This window comes from Humulus lupulus, chromosome 6 (genome assembly GCF_963169125.1).
Source record: "Humulus lupulus chromosome 6, drHumLupu1.1, whole genome shotgun sequence".
NCBI lineage: Eukaryota > Viridiplantae > Streptophyta > Magnoliopsida > Rosales > Cannabaceae > Humulus > Humulus lupulus.
Window position 1 is genome coordinate 18,830,531 of NC_084798.1, and position 25,593 is coordinate 18,856,123.

A 25,593-nucleotide genomic window follows, 5' to 3' on the forward strand; every position below is an offset into this window, starting at 1 on the left:
TACACAGAATCTAATTTGTGAGTTTTTTTTTTAAGTTTAATTTTTCTTTTATCTTTCTTTATTAATCATTAGAATAATGTAGAAGAACTCAAAATGATAGATATTATATGTGTATTCTTTTTTTTTTATTGAATTTAAGAAATTATAAATAAATTGTAATATCAGTTTAAAATTCTTATTATGTTCAAAATATAATCCATATAAGCTCTCACTCAAAATAAAAACTATCTCTATAGCTACATAATTAATTTGAACATCTTAATTTTTGTAAGGAGTGAATTTGAGTTTAATTAAGTCACAGCTCATATTCTTACTTAATCCTTATTTTGTAAATTTGGATAAACTCTAATGACAGAAATACCCAAGGCTATTATTAGAAAAATTTACATCCTCAGCCTTATTTATCAAATTATTTTCAAAAATAACATGTGTAAATTTATTTACAAATGTACTGTTTTTTATACCCTATATAAACTTAATTGTTCTTATCTCTTATCTTTTCTTTCTCTATCAAAGTATTGTTTACCATTTTATCAGGATTTTTTTAACGTTGCTTTATTTCTCTCTCTTTTCCTTAATTTCAAAAATCTTTTACGGCCACACCTCTAGTTGGCATGGGCTCAGGAGTGGTACCATCGCGACCTATTCTTCGAGTTAATCATTTTGATATGTGGGAAACATATATTTTTTTACCGTCGCCAAAGAAAATGACTAGAATAAAAAATAACACTTTAGTTTATTTTTTATATTTTGTTAACCAAAAATTAACTAAACTTTAAACTTAAACAAAATTTAATATATCGAAATTTGTATTCTTATTTCACATTTAAAAGATACTATATAGTATTCTAAACAACTTTAAATCTATTTTAGAAACATTTCAAGTAACTTTTTTTTAAAATATTGTTTAGGATATTGTTTGGTAACTTTTAAATAGAACATAATAAGACTCTTTTTGGTAACTCACTAAGTTTGTTGGTCGCTATAAATTTGTGGCATACTAAAAAATTTAGTCATATATCAAAAGGTAACTAATTGGTATCTTAAATGATTTTAAAAGCAACAAAAATGTAGCTTCTAAAAGTAACTATGCAGTATACTAAATAATATCATTTTCTAATAAGTTATTCATGGTAACTTGGAATTATAGAAGTAATTTTTTATACTATATGATAACTAATTAGTTTCTAAAATAGGCTTAAAGGTAACGTAAACGTATCTTAATTAATAAGACATGTAAATTACATGAGTAACTAAAAAAGTCTATTAAAAGTTAACGTGTAGTATACTAAATTAATTTTTATTAATAAACTATATGGTAACTTAGTATACTATATAATAATTAATTAGTTTTTTAAATAAGCTTAAATGTTACCAAAATGTATCTTAAATAATAAGATACCATAATATAACTTAAAAATAATTAATTGATATATTAAGATGTCTACAAATAAGTTTCGAAAGTAACCAAATTATACTAAATAATATGATTTAAAAATAAGATTCGAAAAAAAAAAGTGAACTAAAAATAAAGTTTTTAATAAAAAAAATGACCAATTAGTATTTTATCATTATGGTAATAAACTAAAAGATAATTTTTTACCACCTAGAAAGAACCAAAAATTTCTAGAAGCATATATTTTTTTTTTTTAAATTCTAGCACTTTATGCTGAAGTGACACTAGTATTTGTATAAATAATTTAGTTAAAATTATTTTTTATAAATACTTTAAATTCTAATTATATAATTGTAAACTTCTCTTCTTATTATTATTTTTATAATTGATGGCCTCAAACAAAATAGTTTTTTTTTTTAAATAAATAAATAAATAAAATAAAATACTGATATACTGGTCTCCGACCATAATGGGGAACATGAATAGAGAAAACAAATGACGTGGGAAGTTTCTATGTTAGCTCTTAAGTGACTTAAATGGCTTAATGGGCATTTGACACGTGTAAAGGTATTGCCTTGTTAAGTGGACAATAGTATCTTGATGTGAAAAGTTGAATGGGAAAATTTGGATGGTATTTTTATGTCCCATATAATTTGCCTATTCTACTGTTTTTTTCTTTGAAAAGAAAATAAAAGAGGTGAATGGTAATAATGATATGATCATGTTTTGGCGTTAGTATGTCAATTGTTCTAACCCCTTACTATTTAATAGAAAATAATAATACTAGTCAAATGAGTTTTAGTGGATTACAAAATTAAAAATATTAATTGTGGTGTGAAAAAAATAGTACATTAACTAGGGTCGGCCAAAAAAAATAAATACAATCTAGTTCCTAGGGCACTTTCACCGATGTTCTAATCTATTTTCTTGAAGAGAAATGTTAAGGTCATTACTAATGCCTAATGTCATAAGAAGTTAACATGTTGTTATTAGTGTAATATAATATTGACTCTCATAATAAGTATTATGACATAATTCTAACCAATTATAGAGTGACACCTCATATGGTGTCAGACTTCTTAAAATGCTAAATAACAACATTTTTTTTTTAAATACATCATCAAAGTCATATTTTTTTTTGTTTTACATCAAACATTTACATTACATTGTACATCAACTTTCTCTATTTCTTCTCTATATTTTATCTTCATTATTTAAATATGATTTTTGTATTTATTAAAATACTGAAAAAATAGAGAGAAATAAATAAAATAAAATATATTAATATAAAAGAGAAGAAAGAACAAAGAAAAAAAATATTTTTAACTCAATGAAGAGTTATCTCTACACGTGGAGTAATAATATTCATTAAGATAAAAACAATATATTAAATAACTCAAATTTAGCTCACTCATTGGAAACTCAATTTTACTATTTTTCTCTATGTTTTAGAAAATTAGCTAGTTTACCTCATTTATTGTGAATGCTCTTATTATTTAATTTTTTTTTACAAAATTTTTAGTTTTAAATAAATAAAAATCATATGATATGCTATATAGAATATGTGGATAAAATATAATATCTATTAAAATATCAAAATTATTCATAAAAAAAACTTAGAATTTTGTTAGAAATTAACTAAAGGACTTAATTGCTATTATTTTTGGAATTCAAGGACTTGAATTTTTTTCTCAATAAATGAATTGTCAAATAGTGAAAAACTTAGGAAGTGTTTGTGTTAAAACCCTCAACAAAAATATTATACTGTGGAAAAATTATTATTAATAATAATAATACTTACAGCTGTTTCATTATAAAATAGTTTTTGAATTGTCATTTCTAGCTATCGTTGTAAGTTAATTGTAAAATTATATCTCTATTTTGTAAATTAATTATAAACTCATATCCTATTCATTAAAAAAATTATGAAAATCTTTATTCATTGAGAATGATTAAATTAAAAAGAAATTAAGATAATGGTAGTGATGGTACATTTGTGATACAAATAATCATTAGATAAAAGGCTCTTTCTAATCTGTGACCCTTATTATTTTATTTTTATACAATAATCTCAAAAGTAGTTATGCAAATACAAATTAAAAATTCACTTGAGGGGGTTTTCCTCTCATAAGATATCTTTAATTTGGAAAATTAAAAAAAAATCATTAATATGAATTTCAAATTCATTCAATAGTCTCTCAGTTTCCAAAGTTTTTTTTGCCAAAACACCATCCTACCTAAAAATCAATTTTGTAACCACTATTTTTCTAATTCCTGCCATTTCTTACTCATACCAAACAGTACTCTTTTAGATTTTAAATTTTAATTATAATATTAAATCGAACTCAACTAATTAAGGAGGTAGGAAGTAAAAATCATTTTGTTTATAATTTAAATTTAAAAGGGAAAGATAAAATTATATAAATATATATATATATATATATTTATATAAAACTCAATCGTTATCCTTCTTTCTAATCTCCACACTATTTAGAGAAGAGATGTTACATTGACACAAATTATCTAGGTACTACAAACTAAACTAAGCATAATTTAAAAAGTAAAAATATATATTTATCTATTTATATTGGCAGTAATTGCAAAATTATATCTTTAATTATATATATACTATGTAAAAATATGCATATAATAAACTTATATGTAAGATAATTCTTCGAATAATATTATATCATTTTTATTGTTTCACTAGTAATTAATAAATAAAGTCTAATAGTGATGAAACAAATTAATGTTATTGATTTTTTCTATCTTACTTTCTTCTTCGTCATCGTTTTCTCCCTTAAACCAAACACGACTTCTTCTTTTTTGAGAAATCTTTTTAAATCTTAATTGTTTTTTTTTTTAAGGAAAATAGGCAATCTTCATCAATAAAATCAATATGACAAAACTCATTACAAGCTCATACCGAGCAATATCAGTAACCACTACTACAAAAAAGGCATTTCTCTGCGGTTTTTTTACTCAATACACTGCGGTTTTCGAGAGTATTCGACCGCAGATAAAAGTGTTACGCAAACCGCAGAGAAAAGTATATACTTTTCTCTGCGGTTGTAGTAAGCCAACCGCGGAGAAAAGAGAGCTTTCTCTGCGGTTTGTTTATTAGAACTGCAGAGAAAACTCTTTTTTCTCCGCGGTTGGCTTACTACAACCGCAGAGAAAAAGGCTTTCTCAATAAAAAAAATAATAATTTCGGTTGATAACCGAGCATTTTTAATAAAAAAAAATTAATTTTCAATTTTAATAAATAATTATTTTCAATAGTATAACTAATTTGTTAAATTATTATATATACATTTCATATCTAATACAAAATAATTGGCTAGTAATGAATCAAAGACTTTAATCATTCTAACAAATATAAGTTAGCACTTTAATCTTACATACATACAAAAATTTAGATTTCATAAACAAATGGCATTAATCTAGTTAACCAATCACTTTGTAGTGGTAGTAGATCCTCTTTGACATTGAATTGCTTTTTGTCAAACCACTGCAAAATTGAAAAGTTAATATAGATTAGATAATTAAATACTATATCTAGTTTTTCTTAAGCAAAAAAGAGTTTAAAATATAACATACTTTCTTCTTGATAACTTCTGCTGGATTCAGTGCATTTACAAGATCATAAATGTATCTTAGTACATAATAACCACATTCATGACTTTCAGGTTGTTTTGGACAAGAGCCTCTCACCAATTTTGTAAATGTGCCGATGTATTCATTTTCCAAACATTGTGCGTATGCTCTACAAAAATTAAAATTAATTAAATACATATTATGCTCTCAACTTTTAAAAATTAATAATGCATACATTACAAATGAAGAACTTACTTTTCCATAACCTCCGTAATTATTGGTGGAGATTTATGATTTTTTAAAGGGTCCAAAATTATGGTCATCCCCCGCATCATCACGAGCACCAACATCCAATGTCGACTAAAATAATAATAAAATATGATTATTATAAAATTAAAATTCAACCATAGCAGTGATAATGTTTAAGTAGTTCGTTCTTACTCAACAATCCAAGGAATGAAATATATTTTTTTCTATATGCATGACATCCAAACAATGTCGAACAAGTAAATCTTTCCAGTAAGGGAGACGAAAAAAAATTGATTTCCTTTGGAAACATCCACTTACTTTCTTATTTTTCTGCATTTTTCCATACTTGAAATCAATTTTCTCTACTTCTTTAAGAATTTGTTGCCCCGAAAGTGGCAAAGGAGCAACACCTTGTTCTTTATCACCATCAAATGCTTTTTTTTTGTCCCTATAATGATGATTTAGGGGCTAATATCGTCTATGACCCATATAACAAATTTTTTGCCCATTAGACAGACGAATAGCCTTTGTGTTAGTGCAACATATTGGACATCCCTGGTAACCTTTTGTGCTTAACCCTGATAGATTACCATAAGCTGGGAAATCATTAACAGTCCACAACAAAACAACTTTTAAGTTAAAGACTTCTTTCTTAAAACCGTCATATGCCTCAACACCATTTTCATACAAATCTTTCAAATCATTAATTAATGGTGCCAAATAAACATCTATATCGTGTCCCGGTTGTTTTAGGCCTGAAATCATTAACATGAGCATCAAAAACTTTCTTCTCATCACTAACCACGGAGGAAGATTGAACATAACAAGGAAGACAGGTCACGAACTATGCCTACTACTTAGAGATTTATGTGGATTTACACCATCGGCAGCTAGACCTAGACGAAGATGTCTTGCTTCAGTTTTAAATTCTGGATTTAAGTTATTAACTTTTTTCCAAGCCTGCGAATCTGCAGGATGTCGAAGTTTACCAGCTTTCACTCGCCTAGTCTCATGCCATATTAAGTTTTCAGAGTGTTCTGCACTTCGATATAATCGCTTTAGCCGTGGAATCAAGGGCAAGTACCACATCACTTTTTGAGGAATAAGTTTCCTGATCTCCTTACTCTTGTTAGGTTTGTAGCGGGGTGAATCACATTCTGGGCAAGTGTCCATGTCTGCATACTCTTTACGATATAACACACAATCATTCGGACATGCATGGATCTTCTCATACTTCAAGCCTATGCAATTTAAAGTTTTCTTCACTTCATACGTAGACTCAGGGAAGCAATTATCTAACGGCAAAATCTCTTTAAAAGCAGCTAAAAATTGACTAAAACATTTATCACTAACTCCATTTTCTGCTTTTATGTTGTAAAATTTTACCATCGTTGGTAATCTTTGTTTCAGACAACCATTGAATAATGGTTTATCTGCATCTCTAACCAATTTATCAAATTTTGAAGGATCATCAACAAACTCTTCTTGTGCTTCATCGAGCAATTCCATAGGATGATCGTCAAAATCACTATAACCCAAATCATCAACCCCTCGCCTCCCGAATGGATATGGATTATTATTTTTCAATGATTCCCCATGCCAATACCATGTACGATAACTTGTATCAAATCCCCGACAAAATACATGATTTTTTATCATGGTAATATTTCCTTTTGTTCCATTACCACAATCTATACATGGACAATGAATTCTTTCCGGATCACTACAATTTGTTTGGCAAAATTCTAAAAATTGGTTGAATCCGTCTTGAAATTGTTGTGTTTCTCTATTCTCAAGAATCCATGACTTATCCATAATGATAATATCTACCTAATTCCTAAGTTGATAATGAAAAGAAAATTAGTATAGTAATACTCTAAAATTATGTTCAATTATTAAATTATAAAATGAAATGGACAGAGTTTCATTTATTTCTATGACATATCCAAAATTCATATGTATTTAAAATTTCAACAAAAACAAAAACATTATTATTATATATAGTAACTTATAAAACATGTTCAACTAATATCATAAAAAAAAAATTGGGCAGAGTTTCCTCTGTATTTATAACATCTCCCAAGTTATCTACCTATAAATTCACATCAAACAAAACATATAACAAACAACATGCATGTTCTCAACCATAAGTCACCGCAGCACACAGAAAATTCACAGATCCTACTTCACTAAGGCACACATGTTCTCAACCTTCTGTTATCTTCGCAGCACACAATTTTATCTCAGAACCTACTTCACTATGGATGAATATCTAATATATTCAAACTCCTCTAACAATAGTTTGTAAATATAAAAAATAAAAATAAAAATTAAGTAGTAATTACTACTTACCTTAAAAATTAATATTCACCAATTTCAACCTCGAACAAATATTTCAACCTTGAGTGGGAGCTCATACTCAAACAAATATTTCCTACAATAAAAAGTTAAACATTAGTAAATATATGGTAATTGAATTTATCCTAAAATAATATAATTAACAAAAATATACTTTAAAAAAATCATTACCTAAATAATATAAAAAATTATGCAAGCACTAATTTTTAATATAAAAAATTATGTAAACAACATTATTCTAAATAAAATAATACAAAAATACCCTAAACCGAAATATACATTAAAGAAATCAAGTTTTAGTGATCAATACACGTTTTAAACAATGAAAATGTCATCCAATCCTATATAAAATTTCAAAAATATTACAAAAAATAACCATATGATCATACATAGAAACCACCATTAAACCCACACAATATTTCTTCATTTTTACCCTAAAACTTCAAAATAACTCAAGATTAACTATATATACATGATTGCAAGCTTTAATATGCAAGGAAATGGAAGAAAAAAAACAAAAAGAAATAGACAATGTGGGTACCGTGGGTAGGGACGGAGTGGGGAGAGAGCTTCGGCCGTGACCTTCAACAAAGAAGAAGATGGGAAATGAGTGGGAAAAATAGATTTTTGGGCTTTAGTGGGTAGAGACCACCTTTCTCCGCGGTTTTATACCCAAAACCGCGGAGAAAAGTGTCCCGTTCAAACCTTTCACTGCGTTTTTTTTAAAAACCGCAATAAAACAGGGCGCGGACATTAAATATACATTTTTTACTCTTTCAAATATTTTCACTGCGCTTTTTATTTATTGTTTAAAAAAACCCGCAGAGAAAGCCTATATTTATAGTAGTGAACAATCAGTTACAATTTTCAAAAGAAAGAAAACTCATATAGAAACTTCAACTAAGTCCAATAGGCATCATCAATTGAGCATCCAATGGGTGTGAAGTAAACAAAGCTTTCTTACTGAATGACAATATAATATATCAACTCCAGTAATGAAATATCACCCAAAATCAATCATAAGATTAAACATTTTATTATTGGAAAATAAACAATGATCTACTAGATCTGTGCATACTGATATAGAACAACGAACCGTCAAGAACCCAGGAACCAATACCTTATTCATTTTGATCCAGATATAACTGGACCTCGAACTGGAAAGAACCGTCATGGAAGCCACGAATCCCATCAATATGATTCTTGACGATAGAATGACAAAATCAAAACACACAAAACAAATAACAACAGAAAAACAAACATAACAGATCCAAACATAGAAGCAGGTCTTGGCTTTGATCCTCTTTCTCCCACCATTACCGAAGATAACTCCCCTTCTATCAAACCACCAGAATCATAACAGATCTGATCCACTACACCGACCTCTGGCCACCATAAAAGAGAAGTGCTCCGTCGAATCTCACCAAAACCCACAACCCACCGAGACCTATCCACCCTCCACAACCCAGATCGCCTCCCACCTAGACACATCAGAAAAAGAGAAATGACTAATCAACCATCCAATCGGCCAGAGCAAGTCCGACCCAAAGGCGAAGCTCCAGCCGAGAAGAAGAAATTGCACACCTTTGGCTTAGCTGCTGAGAGAAAAGTTAATTATTGATCGTTTAAGTGTATGTATATTAGGAAATAAGTTTCACCTTATCAATAATCAGGTACTTCTTAATTTGAAATAGGAAAAAAAAAAAAAAGACAATGATATAATAAATTTAGGATAAAAAAGGACAATAATTATATTGACTCTCTCAATAATGTATTTAGGAAAAAAAATTAGGGAGACGAAGGACAATGATAATGTCTCACTCTCTCAATTTGCACAAATAAATTGAAATAAATACATGTGAGACTTGTTAAAAAGATTCAAATGGTGTTGAGCACTTAGAGTAATATTCTTATATAATATCATTATTCTTTTGTTTTTAATGATAAGTAATAACGAATGGATTCCATCATATTCATATATACATGATAAATGCATTACCCTTTTAACATTTTTATTTATTTATTTTTAAGTAAAGTTGGCCAGTTCTATGAATCATAGGAAATTTTGATTCGTAATTTTTAAATGGAAGAAAAGGGTTTCAAGATTTTCTTGATATATATATATATATATATATATACACACATATATAAAGCATTAAATTTAGAGAGATGAGTGAAGAGACTTAAAAATAATTTATTCTCAAAGATAACTTCATCAATTCGAGTTATTTTCTTAAAAAAAATATTATAAAAATGTGTGGTGAGAACAAAGAGAGGAACAATAATAAACCATCCAATGAAACATGATGGGAATCTTCCTTTAATTATTCATTGAAAGTTGTTACTAACGAACTCTTTTATTAAAAAAAAATCATATTGACAACTTGAAAGGGAAAAATTAATTGCACATTTATTTATTATTGTTTGATTACAAAGTTAAACTTTTACAAAGAATAAATCAATTTTCATTGATGCAAACTAATCAAAATGATTAGCCTTTTAGCCGTCGTTTAGGTCTAATCAATGATTATTTTCATGTCTTTAATAGACTCAACAGAAGAAACTAAAATAAATAAAAGGGATATTCAACTCACATTGTTTAAAGAAGGAGATTATTAAAGAAAGGATTAAGCTAGACTATAACAAGTGAGAATTCTTTGGATTTAAAATTAGAAATGTTAAATTTAATGAACTTTGCACATGAAGCCCACTCTGAAGACTTTAAATGGTGTCATTTCATGCAGATTTTTAGTAGTCTTTCAAGTCATCCACTTTGCTCAAAATTCCCACTCTTTTGAATGAGATGATTTCTGTACACAAAACCCACTTCATATAAGCAAATGGTGTCATTTCAGACAGATTTTTGATAGCTTTAGCTCGATCACTAAAGGGATTGGTCATTATTGCATATATGCATGCCCATTACTGGTATAGAGTATAGTATAGGAATTGTTTTCTATATACGCATCCAACCACATGAAAATGTTCATTTATATCATGAGTTGATGCAAAATAAAAAATATTTAACTATGGCATATCATAACTGTAATTACATTTTTACCCTCCTGCCAGTCACATTCATATATGTGTAGTTTGATCACAAAAATGTTATTTTTTTCAAGGACATGATTAGAAAAATACTATATTAGAAAAACACATTTAGAACAATGTCATGGTAAAAAATAGCTTTTAGGAAAATGCCGTGGGAGTGCGGTTGTCGTGGCTCATGGTTCAGTGGTGACTTGGTGGTGCATGGTGAAATCTGTCAAAGACGGTATGTTGGTGCTTCCGTTTAGGTTTAATTTTATTTTTGTTTAGTAGTTTAGGTTATGATTTTTGTTTTTCATTTTAATAATGGAATTTTATCATCCTGTGTCCTTTGATGGCTTCAATTTTTGTCAATTTTGATATATGATATTTTATCTCGTTCATATCGTTCAAGGTTGTGAACCTTTAGGTGGTGTGTCACTAATTCAATAATGAGTATTGTCACTTGATTTTTAAAAAATAAGTTATTGTATTGTGTATCTAATATAATTTTAGTGATGTAAGTTTTCATTGTACTCAAGTTGATTAAACAACATTTGAGTCATTTCTTTGTGAAATTGCAATGGCCCTATGAGCTTTTCACCAATTAATGAAATTAAATTTTCTTTCAAAAAAGAAAAATGTCATGTTCCGAAAGAATAGGGACACAATAAAACTAATTCTGTCAAAATTGGGGCAAGTGGGAAGAAATGCAAAAAGTAAGGAGTAAAGTACAACTTTGAAAATAATAATAATAATAATAATAATAATAGGGCAGAAACATGTTGTCCAAATACATTGTTTGCCAGGAAAGAAAATTAATGGGAATAAAGATAAAAGTTAGTTTTTTTTTTGGGTCCGAAATAGATAAATTTTGCTAAATTGATGAGATAGACTACTAAACTTTATAATTGTAACATTGAAGTAAAAATTGCTTCAAAATAAAATAATTTTTTCTCATTCTTATCTAGGAAACAACTATCAAGAAAGTATGTTATCTTTTACAATTTTTTCTTAAAAAAACACATAAGTTTGATAAAGAAGGAAATAAAAAGTATGGGGTATGTCTAGGGTGCACCCTCTCCTGTTTTTTTATACCGAGATGATTTTCGACTAATTTTTTTATAACTATGTATATTATAATTATTTAAAGCATCATGTAAATTTTTTAAAAAATTTGAATAGTTTACGGTGCTGAAAATAATGTTAAAATAATTTGTTGCAAGTGTGATTATTTTTTTTTTATGCGCGTGGAAATTATTTGGAATTTCTTGAAAATTTGCAGGATGCTCTAAATAACTACAGTGTATATGATCATAAAAAAAAATTACAAAAAATCATTCTAGTTTCGAAAACAGAAAATAGGTGCACCAGTGCTCCCAAAAACATGAGGTGCACTTAGAATTTTCAAAAAATATGAAGGATATAATATTTTTTTTTATAAGAAAAGAAAATATATGTATGTGAAATTACTTTTGATTTTTTTAATTTTATTTTATTATGTGAATTTATGTTTACACAAAGATGTAAGATTGAGTTATTTTTTTCCCTTACCAAACAACCACTTTTTAATTTTCCCACCGAAAATCCTTCCACTCTTTTATTTCCTATCTAACTAAGATTCACATTTCCGATTGCTTCAGAAAATGAGTATTTTGCACAAATAGTCCCTTCATTTCCAAGTTGTTACAGTGTGGTCCCTGATAACTTCTCTAATCTACTCAATGGAAAAGACTTTTAACTAACATTTGCAAAGAAAAAAAGAAAATTTGGAGGGAAAAAAAGGGTAATTGACACTATTTTATTTTTAAGAATGTGCCAAGAGGTTCTATAACTCAATATAAAGATAAAAAAAATATAATAGAGTGTCGAAAGAGACTATTTTTATTATCTAAAATGTGGGAAGTTTGGTGGCCTATTGTAGACATCTTTATTTTATTTTCTTAACATTATAAATAATTTCATATATATAAAAATTTAGTTTTGTAAATAATTTAAGATATATAATTATTAATTTATATTTGTATCCAATATTTTTGTGAATATACATTTTTTTAATTATAAATCAACTTTGTTTTTGACATTAGGGAAGGAGATTTGAACTTGATACATCTTTTTTGTGAGGAGAGGTGTATTAAAAGTTCATAATACAAACATTAAAAAAAATTAAATAAGAAAACACTCTCACAAAGTGAATAAATACAATATAAACATAAATTATTTTTATTTATATTATTAATAATTGATTAATAAAACATATAATTAATTAATATTAAATGGTAGAGTGTAAATAATTGTAATAATTTAATTAATAAAATAAAGAGAGTATTATATTTTTGTGAGAGAATATATTTTTTTAGTGATATTTAGGGTATTGAGTTGTAGATGAAAATAAAGATAAAGTATGAATAGTATAAAGATAATGTAAAAGATAACAAAAAATGGAAAGATATGTTGGAGATAGCCTTGTGATTTTGAAAATACACTGACTATTGCAAAGGAAAAAAACAAAGTAAATTGTCAAAAATCAAGTTTTGAAGGACCAAATCATAACAACTTGGATACTTGAAGGACTTGTGCCAAATACTCTGAACAAATTGGCCCAAAGTCAATTTCCTGTAGCTATGAATTAGATTTTCACAAAAGAATCAGCAGATTCTGCAGGGTGAAATTATGGAGTTGACAGAGATGATGTAGAGAAGTTAAATTGGGTAATGGCAGAGTCCATACAGTGATGGATTCATTATTGAAAGATATAATGCTTATTATGGCTGTATAGTTGAAACTGATAATCTGAAGTGTTTGGCCCCAGAAAATAGTGTAGAAATGTGTCATGTTTGATTTGTGAAGGCCCAAAGTGACCTAGTCCAACATTGATTTCAGAACAAGGAAAGACAACACTGCTATATTTCTAGTATCCCTAAAATCTCTCATGATTCCAACAAAAAAGAAGTGTGATTCAATAAAGGAAGTCTTCAACAATATGATTCAGTCCATCTAATCATCAAGTAGTAATGATTCCCAATTTTCCAAAAGTGATAAACATAACACCATGATGTTTCTCTTTTAGCTCTCTTGCAAAACCAGAATGAATCCCTCTTCTTAATTTCTTAATGTTATTTTGGAAACAATTTTTAAAATGGCTCAACCAATCCCCCAATTAAGACCATCTCCAAAAAGGGAGGGTAGCAAACAACAATTGCACCCACCTAATATGGACAATCCAATCTCCAAAAAAAGAAAGGAATAAAGAAACATTGCACCCATCTAAAATGGAAAAGACATTGTTTAGTTGGTGACACAAAATCTAAGAGCATAAGCTTCAAAATCCAAAATGAGACTTTTTAAGGCATTGACAGTATCCTTCCTACACAACACAACTGTTCTCCTTGAAAACTAAAACTCTACTGTATCCAATCCTCACATTAATGTAAATTCATTCACAAAAGTTATGACAGCAGAGACTAGAAGCACAGTATCAATTCAACAAACATCAATTACCAACCACCACAATAAAATTGACTTGAAGAACAAGTATGTCCCATACCAGTCTCAAAATCATCAAATATATGTCTCATAACAGTCTCAAAACCATCAGATTGTTCACTGTAGCACTAGCCACTATGACATGCATATCAGTCTCAAATCATCATACAACTCACTGTAGCACTAGCAACTATGACATGATCATGATCAAGCCACTCACTGTAGCACTACCCAATAGCCACTATTGACATGTATAAATCTCAAAACCACCAAAACTATCACTTCAGCACCAGCCACTGTTGACATACATACCAGTTTCAAAACCACCAATATTGTTATTTTTATCAAAAGTTGAAGATCATAGATAATGAAAATGAAAAATAAAGAACAAACATACAAAACAAAGAGACCATTTTTTCTGGGCAAATTTATATATTCACATACCATTTCATTTCTATTACAGATAACATGGATATTAACAATTAACAAACAGTGAGCAAGGGGAGATTGGTGTGAAACATAAGCCAACCCAACCCTCAATATCACCATGAAAATAAAGCCCCCCCTCCTAAAGCTTAGTCTATCTTATCTAATCTAAAACAACAACAAATAGAAAAAAAAATTGAAAAGATTTCAACAATCTAGGAGGTACCCAGTTGAGTTTTTCAACGATTCTTGAAGTTAAAGGTCATACTTCGATTAGATTAGAGACTGTGCTTCAATCCCAGTCCATGCTTACCGCGAACAACCCCAGGCCTCACAAACAAGTAAGGCGATTTCTTCGAATTGAACATCTTAGGGAAACCCCTTTTCCCCAATTTCCTCATCCTCTCCCTCCCACCAAATTTGTCGCTCACCGACCAAGGAACCAACTCGTCATTTAGTCCATACGAACCATCCTCATCATCCTCATTCTCATCCTCATACTCCTCGTTCTCGCCCTCGTTCTCATCAAACACATCGTGATCACCATTCTTTTCATTAGAACCCTCATGATGCCCATGATCGTTAACATAGCCATAACCACCATCACCAAAACGATGAAGAATATGAACACCACGGGCTTCGATTGAATGATCTTCTAACGGAGAAGACTCACACCCAGACCCAAACCCATTATCTTCAATTTCATTCTCACCATCATCATCATCATCATCATTATCATCTTCTTCCAAATCAACAAACTCCCAGACCGAGAGTTCCAAGTCTTCAACATCTTCCTCCATTTCCAAGAGCTCGAATTCCTCCTCGGTAACGAACAGTGCCATCTTCGCCTTCTTCTTCTTGATTTTGGTGTGAGATTTTTTGGGTTGAGAAACGTTTTATCTTCAGTTACTCCTTTGGTTTTGGTTTGAGTCTTTCAGATTTGGTTTCGATTTCGATTTATTGCTTTGGCTGGTAATCATCTGGACACGTGTCCCCATACACCGCCCTTTGCGATACGTATAACTACCCAATTAGATTATGCCACGTCATCTTTTCGAAGTCTTGTTCGAATCTTTTCAAGGACTTTTTCTTTTTCTTTTGTGAGAAAAAAGCTTCCAAGGCAAGGACCTTCTCTCATAAGTTGTCTAATTTTATTTTATTATTTAATTCAAGTAATTTTTTGTTGGCCACTCCCTTCTAAATATAACCCAATTTATTTGTATTTATAATTAATTAGAGCAAAAATCACTACTCACCACTATCTCTCTATCCTATCATCCACTAAAACCTTACTTATTTTATTCATTTTGCACATTAGTCCTTGTAACTTGGTTTTGGACATTTAACTACTTATTTGTTTTTCGAGTGTTGATATTTGGTATCTTAAGTTGTCCAACACCAGATGAAGTGATACTTTATAATTTGTTAGCGATACGCTATAATAATTATTAAATTCAAATATGTGAGACTCGATATTGAATTATACTAATAGCGATACACCCTATTTTTATAGGGTTGGACACCACTAATGTCACTTAGTAATTCTCTTGATTTTAAGATTGTGTGTTTTTTCTTTCTTTTTCCATTGATGTTTTAATAATTCTGTGTTAAAATCTCTCATTGCAAATTCTAAACTTGTGTGCTAGTGTGTATTTATTTGCCTTATTTTATGAAGAAAAAAATGTTAGAAGGTCAGGTGTGTGTATTTTATTTTATTAGAGTAGATATTTATTATATTCATGCCTTGTATTCCTTTTAATAAAAAAAATCATATTTTATGTATTTGTCAATTTAGTCCTCATTTTATCTTGTTGGTATTTATGTCAACATCAGTAAAGATACTTTTTCTCATTCATTGAAATTGATAGATTCCATAAGATAAATAAATAAATAAAAAGTAAGAAGCCATATGCACATTAGTATATGATCTTGTCTATTGTTACTATTACAGCTTCATCAAGAAGAAAATCAGACGAAACACAAGTCATCAGTCAGCCATTCATCGAGATATGGTTTTATTTTTTCTTTCATAAAAAGAGTAATAATGTGCACACATTTAATTAAATTATACATAAACTATGTAGTAACTTAACAAATTTTCGAGGTTTCTTGTCAATATTGTCATAATCTTTTATCACTATTTGTAAGGGTATTTTGCTCAGGTATTAATTAATATTTTTACATTTACATGGCAGACTATTCATTAAATATAGTTTGAGTATTATTGAAATAACGTGGAAATCACACTAGTAATATGTTTGTGAGCAAAGTTTAATTACTTTCAGAATAATATAAAAATACGTTTCGTTAAAAGATTTGTCCGAACAAAGGGTCTTATAAGAAGACAAAAAAGGCAAACGCTTGAGCCTCAAGCCTATGAGAAAGAGTGTTCTTAGAGCATTTTCAGTGCTGTTATTGTTGGTTACGATGCTAATTTTAGAAAAAATACAAAATCTAATATTTTATTTAATTAATATAACTTTTAACTAAAAATAACAAAAGAAAAACAAAGCAATGTTGCCAATGGTGCTAAAAATTAAAGTTGAATATGTATTATTTTGTTGATTTTGGGACCCACTTTAACATAAGCACTTTTTTTGGCCATGACATTAATGATACTCTTACGAGACGAAGAAAAATTAGTTAAAATTGAACAGGAAAAGAGACTTGAGAATGAGACGTGGGCCAATGGTGATAAGTTATTCTAAACCTTCTCTTTGTTTTTTTTATTATAAATATGTGATTTTTGTCGCGAGTAAGAAATTATTTTTTGAGTCTTTGTCAAAATATAAAAAGAAAGAGAACTAACTTAAGCATAATAAGAGAGGCTTAAGCATTGGAGATTTTTGTTGCAGGTGCCACCATTTGTTTTTGTTAAAGTTCGGTCGCACCAAAGATGTGTCACAAAAGTTAATTTAGTCAGTGAAGAATTAAAGGCAGATCATAGTAAAGACTGAGAAAGATTGAAAGTGAGAGATTCCATTTTGAGAAGCCTTTCGAAGATTTGGTCCGAACACTGTTAATATTTCCCGGATGAAATGTGGTAGATTTGGAATTTTGTGTTAGGCAATAGGTAATAAAACCACGTTGAAATTTAAATTTATAATAATAAATAAAATAAAATATAAATAATGTATATAAACCAAAACAAACACATATTACCATGTAATTTATTATAATTATTGGTGATAGAAATTATTTTACATTAGTGTGTATTATTTATTAGTATCTTCAGCATTAGTCATTTAACAAATTCGATTAAAAAACACAAATATAACTCCTCAAATATAACTTTTGGTCGGTGTACATGCCAACTAGTAAATTTCTTTGAGCAAATATTATTTAGTTTGTAACTAATGAATCGTTTTTAGCATCTTCAACTAAAAAAGAAAACACAAAGAAAATAACAAAAATCAAGTTCAATTCGGGGTTTTTTTTCTAATTTTTTCATGGACACGTTATTATAATTATTATTAAATAGTTTTAAAGTTCCAAATCCAAAGGGGAACCAATTGTATTTTGAATGAATCGTACTTTTAGATGTCTTTTTTTAGCAAGAATTGCAAGAGTGACTAGAGACTATTTATTCCCATTAAACTTTACCAGTCAAGTCAACACTAGTATTTTAACCAAACAATATTATGTCACAAACCAGAACCAAAATCATGTTAAAAAAATATTATAATAATAATAAAATAATCAGACTGGCATAAACCAGAATCAAAATCATGTTAAACAACAACAGCAACAACAAATTGGTAACACAAATCATCATAGGAAATACGCAAATTTTGCTTACAGTGATAAAAATGTCCTGCCTATAACCTTCCATCTAATTATAAAAGAGTTGACCATTCTTGCTTATGAACAACTAACAAGAATAGCCTATAACAAAATTCTGAAACTTTTATTACATTGGAAATCATAATCAACTAATTAAAGGATAATCCCATAGGTAAGGAAAAGTAAAACCAAAAAAGATAAGGAAGAAAAAAAAAAGCGAGATTAAGCACCAATGATTCATTCGAAATTTAACTCTTCTATAGTATTTCTTACCTTTCACCGGCAGATATGAATGAGACCGCGCCACTGCCCCGGCTGCCAGAAGGATGATGATGAGCAGGAAAAAAAATGGTCGAAAAATTCTTCTGGTCCAGTAGTTTATCGAATCTGAGCAGGGCAGCACAGCAACCCAGAAGCATCAGCTCCAACAACTGCAAGATCACAAACAGTACAGAGATGTCCTTCCTGGCTTGGTACAAACCGCGAAGTACAATACGGGCAAGAAACATCCTTTTGTCCCCGGTAGATTGGTACGTATGTTGCACCACAAATCACAAACGGGTTTCTGAAGTCATAGTTCAGCTCTGAAGCATCGGTCATGTTCCTCTCAGCAGCCTGCAACACTTGCCTGGCTGTCCTAGATTGGTTCTCGTTAGGGGGGTTGGTCTCCAAAAGCCGCCTGGCAAAGTTGGCAGCAGTAGCAAGGTTCTTTGCTTTGAAGCAAATAGTCATTGCATTTTGCAAGGCGAGCCTTAAGTGAGGCAGTTGAAGGTTGCAGTGGGTAAAATAGGCTGCAAGCTCTTGCTGGCGGACTGGATCGTCTCTTAGTTCCTTCCTCTTCAGCTCCATTTGCAGACCTAGCACATACTCTTTCACGATAATTATCAACTCCTTAACTTCATCAACTTCCCTCCTTGATTCAACAACAATCAAAGGAATTGTATGGAGAATGCTGATGAAGAGACGGAGAGCCTCAGTAAACTTCCCACCAGTTGTAGACTTGTATCCTAGTTTGAGCTTCTCTTCCAATTGAGAGAAATTGTAGACAAGGGCTGGAGGGGCTCTTGCGTTAGGGCTGGCAGATTCATTCCACCCACGTTCAACTGCCAAAGGTATCACTGGAGCAGATGAAAATGCACGAAGATAGGAATGGCTGCCAGTCTGCAGATCAAGAAACATGGATTTTAATGGAGCAAAGTTCTTAATTCCAAGTTGCCTGTTAAGCAACCGCATTGCGGTGTCAAAGTTTCCAGCTGCTGCATGTTCAGCAGCAAGAGATGATTTCTGGACCCAGATCTGGCTCACAGACATGCCAGGTGTTGGAGCAACAAAAACTGACGAGCGTGCATTGGCAGCCTTTGGGGTGTCTGCTTCCGGGGGTAGCTCCAAATCTTCAAGGTCCCATCCTCCCTCTTCATCATTTTCTCCAGTAGCCTCTCCATCTTCAGATATTGCAGTGACATCATTCGGTGAGCCATCAACATCAACCATGTCAAGCTCTTCACCCCAGTCACCATCAGCAGCCTCATCCTCTTCTTCAACCACAGCAGATCCCTTGCCGAAGTTATCCAAATGCCCATCAAAAATGCCTTTCATTACCCTTAGAAGTGGCCAATCACCACCACACATGACAGGAGTAGGGGGAATCATAAGGGTAGGTACTTTCCCTTCTGGCAAAGATGGAACATTATCTCCCAATTGTTCAGCTAAACGTTCAGCAATGTCGTGTAGTCCATGAACTGAAGCTGTGATGTAAGCAAGTGGCAGGTGGCCAACATTCTCCAAGATTTTAATGCGTTCGCGAACATTACCCAAATACAAAGCATTATGGAACTGACCCATGACATCATTTTTAACCTCAGCAATTTTCAGCATCTTGGATAGCTTGTCTGTGTTACCAGTTACAAGATACAAGAAAGATAACCTCTCAAAATTTTTTGTCTTCTGATAGGCATATTCCACAATACCTGCATTGCCCTGACGCAGAGCCTCCACCCCCAATCTGTACCAATGATCTTTCTCATCAATTGCAGTGGCTGAAGCAACAGCTATTTGAATATTCCCACTCTCCAAAGCCAAATTGAAACGAGTTTTCTCATCTTTCACAAAATGGAGAGCAACTTCAGGAAACCCCTTCTGCTGAAGATAAGCAATCATTGCCTGTCCACAGAGTTGTGAGTTCTTTATCATGGTCATAACATGCTCATATTTTTTCTTCAATAAGGACAGCTTGAAAATATACTCTGTTGCATCAATAACTATGGCTCTGTTCTTCCCATCTCGATCCAGGCAAAATATGGTATTTGCAGAAACCTTTGTTATGTATATTGGAACATCAAGGGTTCTGATGATTCCACTATCTCCATTTGGCAGGCAATACTTAATATGATTTAAAGTAGTGTAAATAAATACCCCATTGTCATCCCAAGCACCACTCTTTACACGAATCGTTTCATGCATAGTACATTGGTGCACAAGCTTCTTGCTAGCAATTATAATGGCATGCTTGCTAAGCAATGCAACATTTTCAGCATCATTAGACCAAACAACATACTTGACAAAGGGAGTTTGAAGATCACCGAGTACAAGCCTCTGCTGGAGATCAAAAATAACCACTCTATCTTCTGCTCTACACAACAAGTTACCAGTTCCAGCATAGAATATAGCATCAGTAGCTATTGGAAGGACACTCTTCTTTACAACCTCATTTTTCAGATTCTTAACCAGAACTTGGTTGCTGCTTTTGTCAAGAACAGCAAACCTATTACGAGCCACAAAAACAGCCGATCCTCCAACACCTCTCTTTGCATCTTGTACATTATCACCCTTACTAATGTTGTCCTTTGGTATGGAATACAATTCATAAGAACCCCCCTCAGCATCCATGCATATAAGAACAGCATTTTCAGTAGAACTATAACTGAGAGTTCTAGGACTTTGATTTAAACTAGTGGAACCAGGGCGTCTAATCGGAGCAACTTGTGTATCCTTTTGAGTTGAAAACTCGTAATACCGCAAGAATCGATCTTTAACATAGAAAAGACTATCACCACTAACTGCAAAAGCCGGTCGCTCCCTCTCTAACTTAAAGACAATCATGCCACTGTCATGACCTGCTGCCAACAGATTCATCTCAGGATGAGCTGCAAGAATCCAGAAGCGATCATGCTCTCTCCGGAATGTTTGAACCCCAGTTCGCCTTGTTACATCCCAGACACGGATACTTTTATCTTCTGAATTGGAAACAATTATGTCTTGTTTGGCATGGAACATTACACATGAAACATTATTCATGTGCCCTCTCAATGTGTCTACTTCCCAAGCTTTTGTGTCTGAAAAAGAACAAACAAATCGACATAATATCTCAATCCAGTCAGTAATCATAAAAGAATTTCAAAGGTAGACACTAGCTAATTCACCAAATAAACAGAAGCATCATATAAAAATAATATGAATAAATGTTAGCAATCATTAATTCACCACTACATGATCAGATAGACAGAGAACACAATTTGGAGAAATGACCAGCTAAAAGAAGAGACCGAAAAAAGAAAATTTTAGTTTTTCAGTTTTACTTGGTGAAAAAGACTATCATATGAATACCATTCATCCGCCACAGTTTGACTTGGCGATCATCTGCTCCAGAGACAATCAGAGGAAGGGTGGGGTGGAATGCAGCCCAATTGACACCTCGATCATGACCCTCCAAAACATACTTAACAACAACATCAACACCTCCAAAAAGATCTGTATTCATCTGACTCAATCGCAGCATGTCATCTGGAGGAGATCCAGATTTCTTTCTCAAGGCACCAATGTCCCAAACACGAACAGTCTGATCAAGGGAGGCTGACACAACAAGGTCTTCTTTCGGATGGAAGGAAGCACACATTACATAATGATTATGACCCGTTAATACAGAAATACAAGTGCGTGACTGCCAGTTCCAAATGCGAATAGTCTGATCATCACTGGCACTCACTATCCATGGATTTTCATGATGGAACTGCACAGTACGGATATAATCAAGGTGTCCAAGAAGTGTAAAAAGACACCTATGCAGCTTGTAGTTCCAAACTTTTATTTTGTAGTCATCCCCTGAAAAAGAAGCAATAACTTGTTAATACATAAACTGCACAATCTAAATGACCAACCTGTCCAAAGGGAAGAATAAATCATAAAACCAGATAAGTTTTCACATTGAACAGAACTATAGAATAAACTTTTAAAATATAAACTGATTTCAGGAACCGCTAAAATTGATCTGAGTGTTAGTGAGTATCTCATGAAGACCAAGACTACAGAATAAACAGTTATAAGGGCAACTGATTTCAGCAACCACTAGAATTGATATGAGTTTTATCAGAGTGTTTTTCCTTCTTTTTTTTATAGCTTCCTTGCCTAACCCTACAGTACTTGGGGAGCGAAAACCTAACATTTACTAATAAGGTGCCCAAGAGGAATTCGAAGCTCAGACCAACCACTAGACTTGATATGAGTTTTAACATTTATCATATAGTTTTTCCTCAAGGGGTTTGGGAAACTACACCATCTATCATTCCTATCTCTCCACCACTGCTATCTCTAACCTTAATCGGAGAATCAAAATAAATATCAATGAATCGTAAAAGAAAATTCTAAAGATCCACAAAACTTTGATTTACCATTTAGAAAAGCAATGACTAATAGTTACAAAGCAGAGATCTAAGATATGGATCTAGCAATATTCAACAATGACTACATACTATTTACCTTTAGATTTGCCAACGGCAAGCAAAGATATAATTTGGCGGTAAAATTTGCAATTGCACAATACAAAAACAAAATGAAGAAGAACAAAGTGCAATTCGCACCTCCAGAAACAAAGAGCGGCTGAGATTTGTGAAAATGAACACCACGGACTGGCCCATCATGCTCATCGAATCGATCAATCAGAGTTCCCATACGGTAGTCCCATAGCTGGATCACACCACTGTGAAGACTCGCAAGGATCCATGGCCTCTTACTGTGGAAGCTGAGACCCTTCACTCGATTACTCTTCGTCTCAAACTTCGTCAACATCTTCACTCCAAACACTACAACCAAACCAATCGAATCGCATCAATACATTTTCAATTTTCAATAAATCAAATCTGAAATTACTATTTTTCCAAATCCAAATACAAATCAAAGCTTAAATTTTCTCAATCTGATTTGGCCACAAAGAAACCTGAAATGAAAATGAACAACCTGATACATCCACACACACATATATACATATAAATCATTTCCTACAGTTCCTCCATAGCCACATAGATACACAATTCAGCATGAAAAGAAAATGTAACAATTAAAAACGTGAACAGATCTAAATCAAAGAAACTCCATTAACGAACAATTCACCTCAGATCTTGAATCAAAACCGTCCACTATAGCATCCACAATCAACGCCACTCCCAGGTCTTGCTACGTGTGCATATATATTTGTGTATATATCTATACGCGTATAGAGAGAGATCGGGAGAGAGAGAGAGAGAGAGAACGAGGGTTTTTAGTTCTTCTCTATAGATCTGGCCTCGTTAGTGTCTGTGTTAAAATTTAGAGAGAGAGAGAGAATGGAAAAGATAGAGAGAGAAGAAAAAGAGGGATATAGGTGTAATTTTATTAATTTTTCAAGCGTACAATAGATAAATATAAATTTTACTTTTGATCTCCAAGTTTTGACTATTGTAACTTTGGCCCCTCACTTTAAATTAATGTATTTATTATTACCCTGAATATATTAATGTTGCAGATTTAGTCAATTCATCATTTATGTCAAAAAAAAAAAAAAACAAATCATGTACTATCACTTGATCAAATACCATATATGTCTTTTTAGCATGATGAAAAATACTTCACTATTATTTTAATTTTGTTGGATTTTATTTTTTAATTTATAATATGGCTAACACATCAATTTATCGTAATTAGTAAAATAAATATTTATTTTTTAGTATCGAAATCCAAATTTGACACCTTCTGTTTTCAATAATGATAAGTAAGTGTTCTATAATTAGAAACGATACATATTTAGTATCTGAACTCAAATTTGATCAACCAATTTTTCAAATACGACCAAATTGCCATAATATCCTACCATGTATAATGTTTTTATTAGTTTGACTTATAAATTTTTTTAAAAAATATTATTTAAATTTTTTTAAAATTAATTAAAAATATGTTTTAATTAATGAAAAATATTATATCAATTAATATATAACAAAACTAATTTAAATAAAAAAAAATTCTTTCTCTTTCCCCTCTCCCCTGATGGTCAGAGTTCTGGGATGGTCATCATCTGAATCCCACTGCCTTCTCCACCTTCTCTTCTCACTACCGTCATTGATTTTTTGTCTACACACCACTAGTTGTGAAGTTAGCAAAGACCATCGACAATGTTATGATTGATTAAATATAAGGTTAAGTGTATTATCATAAAGTGGTGCAAAACACTTAACGATTTCACATAATAGTAGTGTGAAAATTAACTTTTTATTATAGGCAAATTATATATATATTTTTAAGTGATACATTGAGTAATCTAAGTATACCCAAAAAATGTGGGAACATTTGGAGACATATAATTTCACTTTTGGACAAGTTAGACAGGTCTTGAGGTGACGCATCACATCCTTGGAGGCAACGCGACGCGTCACACACGCACGACAAATCTCGTAGGTTACAGCAGGTGACGCATCACTTGTTGCATCCGTACAAGTCATGTATTTTTCCTCCAAAATATGTTTTAAAAATGTACAATCTAATTGGTTGGACCCTGAGTCGATGTCTAACCTATTTAAGGAGTTTTTTTTTTTTAAATCGAGACTTGATCATTCCTTCAAACTCTCTCTCTATATAGCTCTCCAAGACTCTCGATCTTTTCCAAAAAATTCATTAAAATTGCTTGAATTGAAAATTCCATATGCTTGTTGTATCTCACTCCTTATTCATTTACTGCATAAACCTCAAGCAACTTTTCTAGTGGGTTGGAATAAATATTTTGGACAAATATTCTTATTTTGTGCAAATCTTTGTGTCACTTTTTTCTATTATTTTAACTTTTTGTTGAGCCACATTGTACCAAATCAAAGAATCCAACAACACCATCAACGAATCCCTTCGCAGCGAGAAAACTAGGTCTTCCACTCGATCCATCTTCGGCCCAACCTTCAACCACCTGCAATAATAAGTTAAGAAATAGAGGGAAAAAATAAAAAAGAAAGAGAAATGGCCTTGGTTTTGTGGAAGTT

The 25,593-nt window shown here is 31.3% G+C and overlaps 2 protein-coding genes and 1 long non-coding RNA gene across 3 annotated transcripts; all 3 read right to left on the reverse strand.

Moving 5' to 3' along the window:
- Positions 1-5,019: 5,019 nt before the first annotated feature.
- On the reverse strand, positions 5,020-5,459 carry LOC133781797 (uncharacterized). Its single transcript, XR_009870268.1, has 3 exons — positions 5,435-5,459; positions 5,249-5,353; positions 5,020-5,162 (listed from the first exon to the last, which is right to left on the reverse strand). It is a non-coding gene; the product is annotated as an uncharacterized LOC133781797 (long non-coding RNA).
- An 8,969-nt stretch (positions 5,460-14,428) lies between these two features.
- Positions 14,429-15,474, reverse strand: LOC133781798 (uncharacterized). Its single transcript, XM_062220874.1, has one exon. It carries the CDS (start codon positions 15,379-15,381, stop codon positions 14,818-14,820), a length of 564 nt encoding a protein of 187 aa, XP_062076858.1. The 5' UTR covers positions 15,382-15,474; the 3' UTR covers positions 14,429-14,817.
- Positions 15,475-18,292: 2,818 nt separating this feature from the next.
- LOC133781799 (coatomer subunit alpha-1) lies at positions 18,293-23,920 on the reverse strand. Its single transcript, XM_062220876.1, has 4 exons — positions 23,705-23,920; positions 23,176-23,397; positions 21,926-22,420; positions 18,293-21,654 (listed from the first exon to the last, which is right to left on the reverse strand). Exons 2-4 carry the CDS (start codon positions 23,381-23,383, stop codon positions 18,701-18,703), a joined length of 3,657 nt encoding a protein of 1,218 aa, XP_062076860.1. The 5' UTR covers positions 23,384-23,397; positions 23,705-23,920; the 3' UTR covers positions 18,293-18,700.
- Between the last annotated feature and the right edge of the window lie 1,673 nt (positions 23,921-25,593).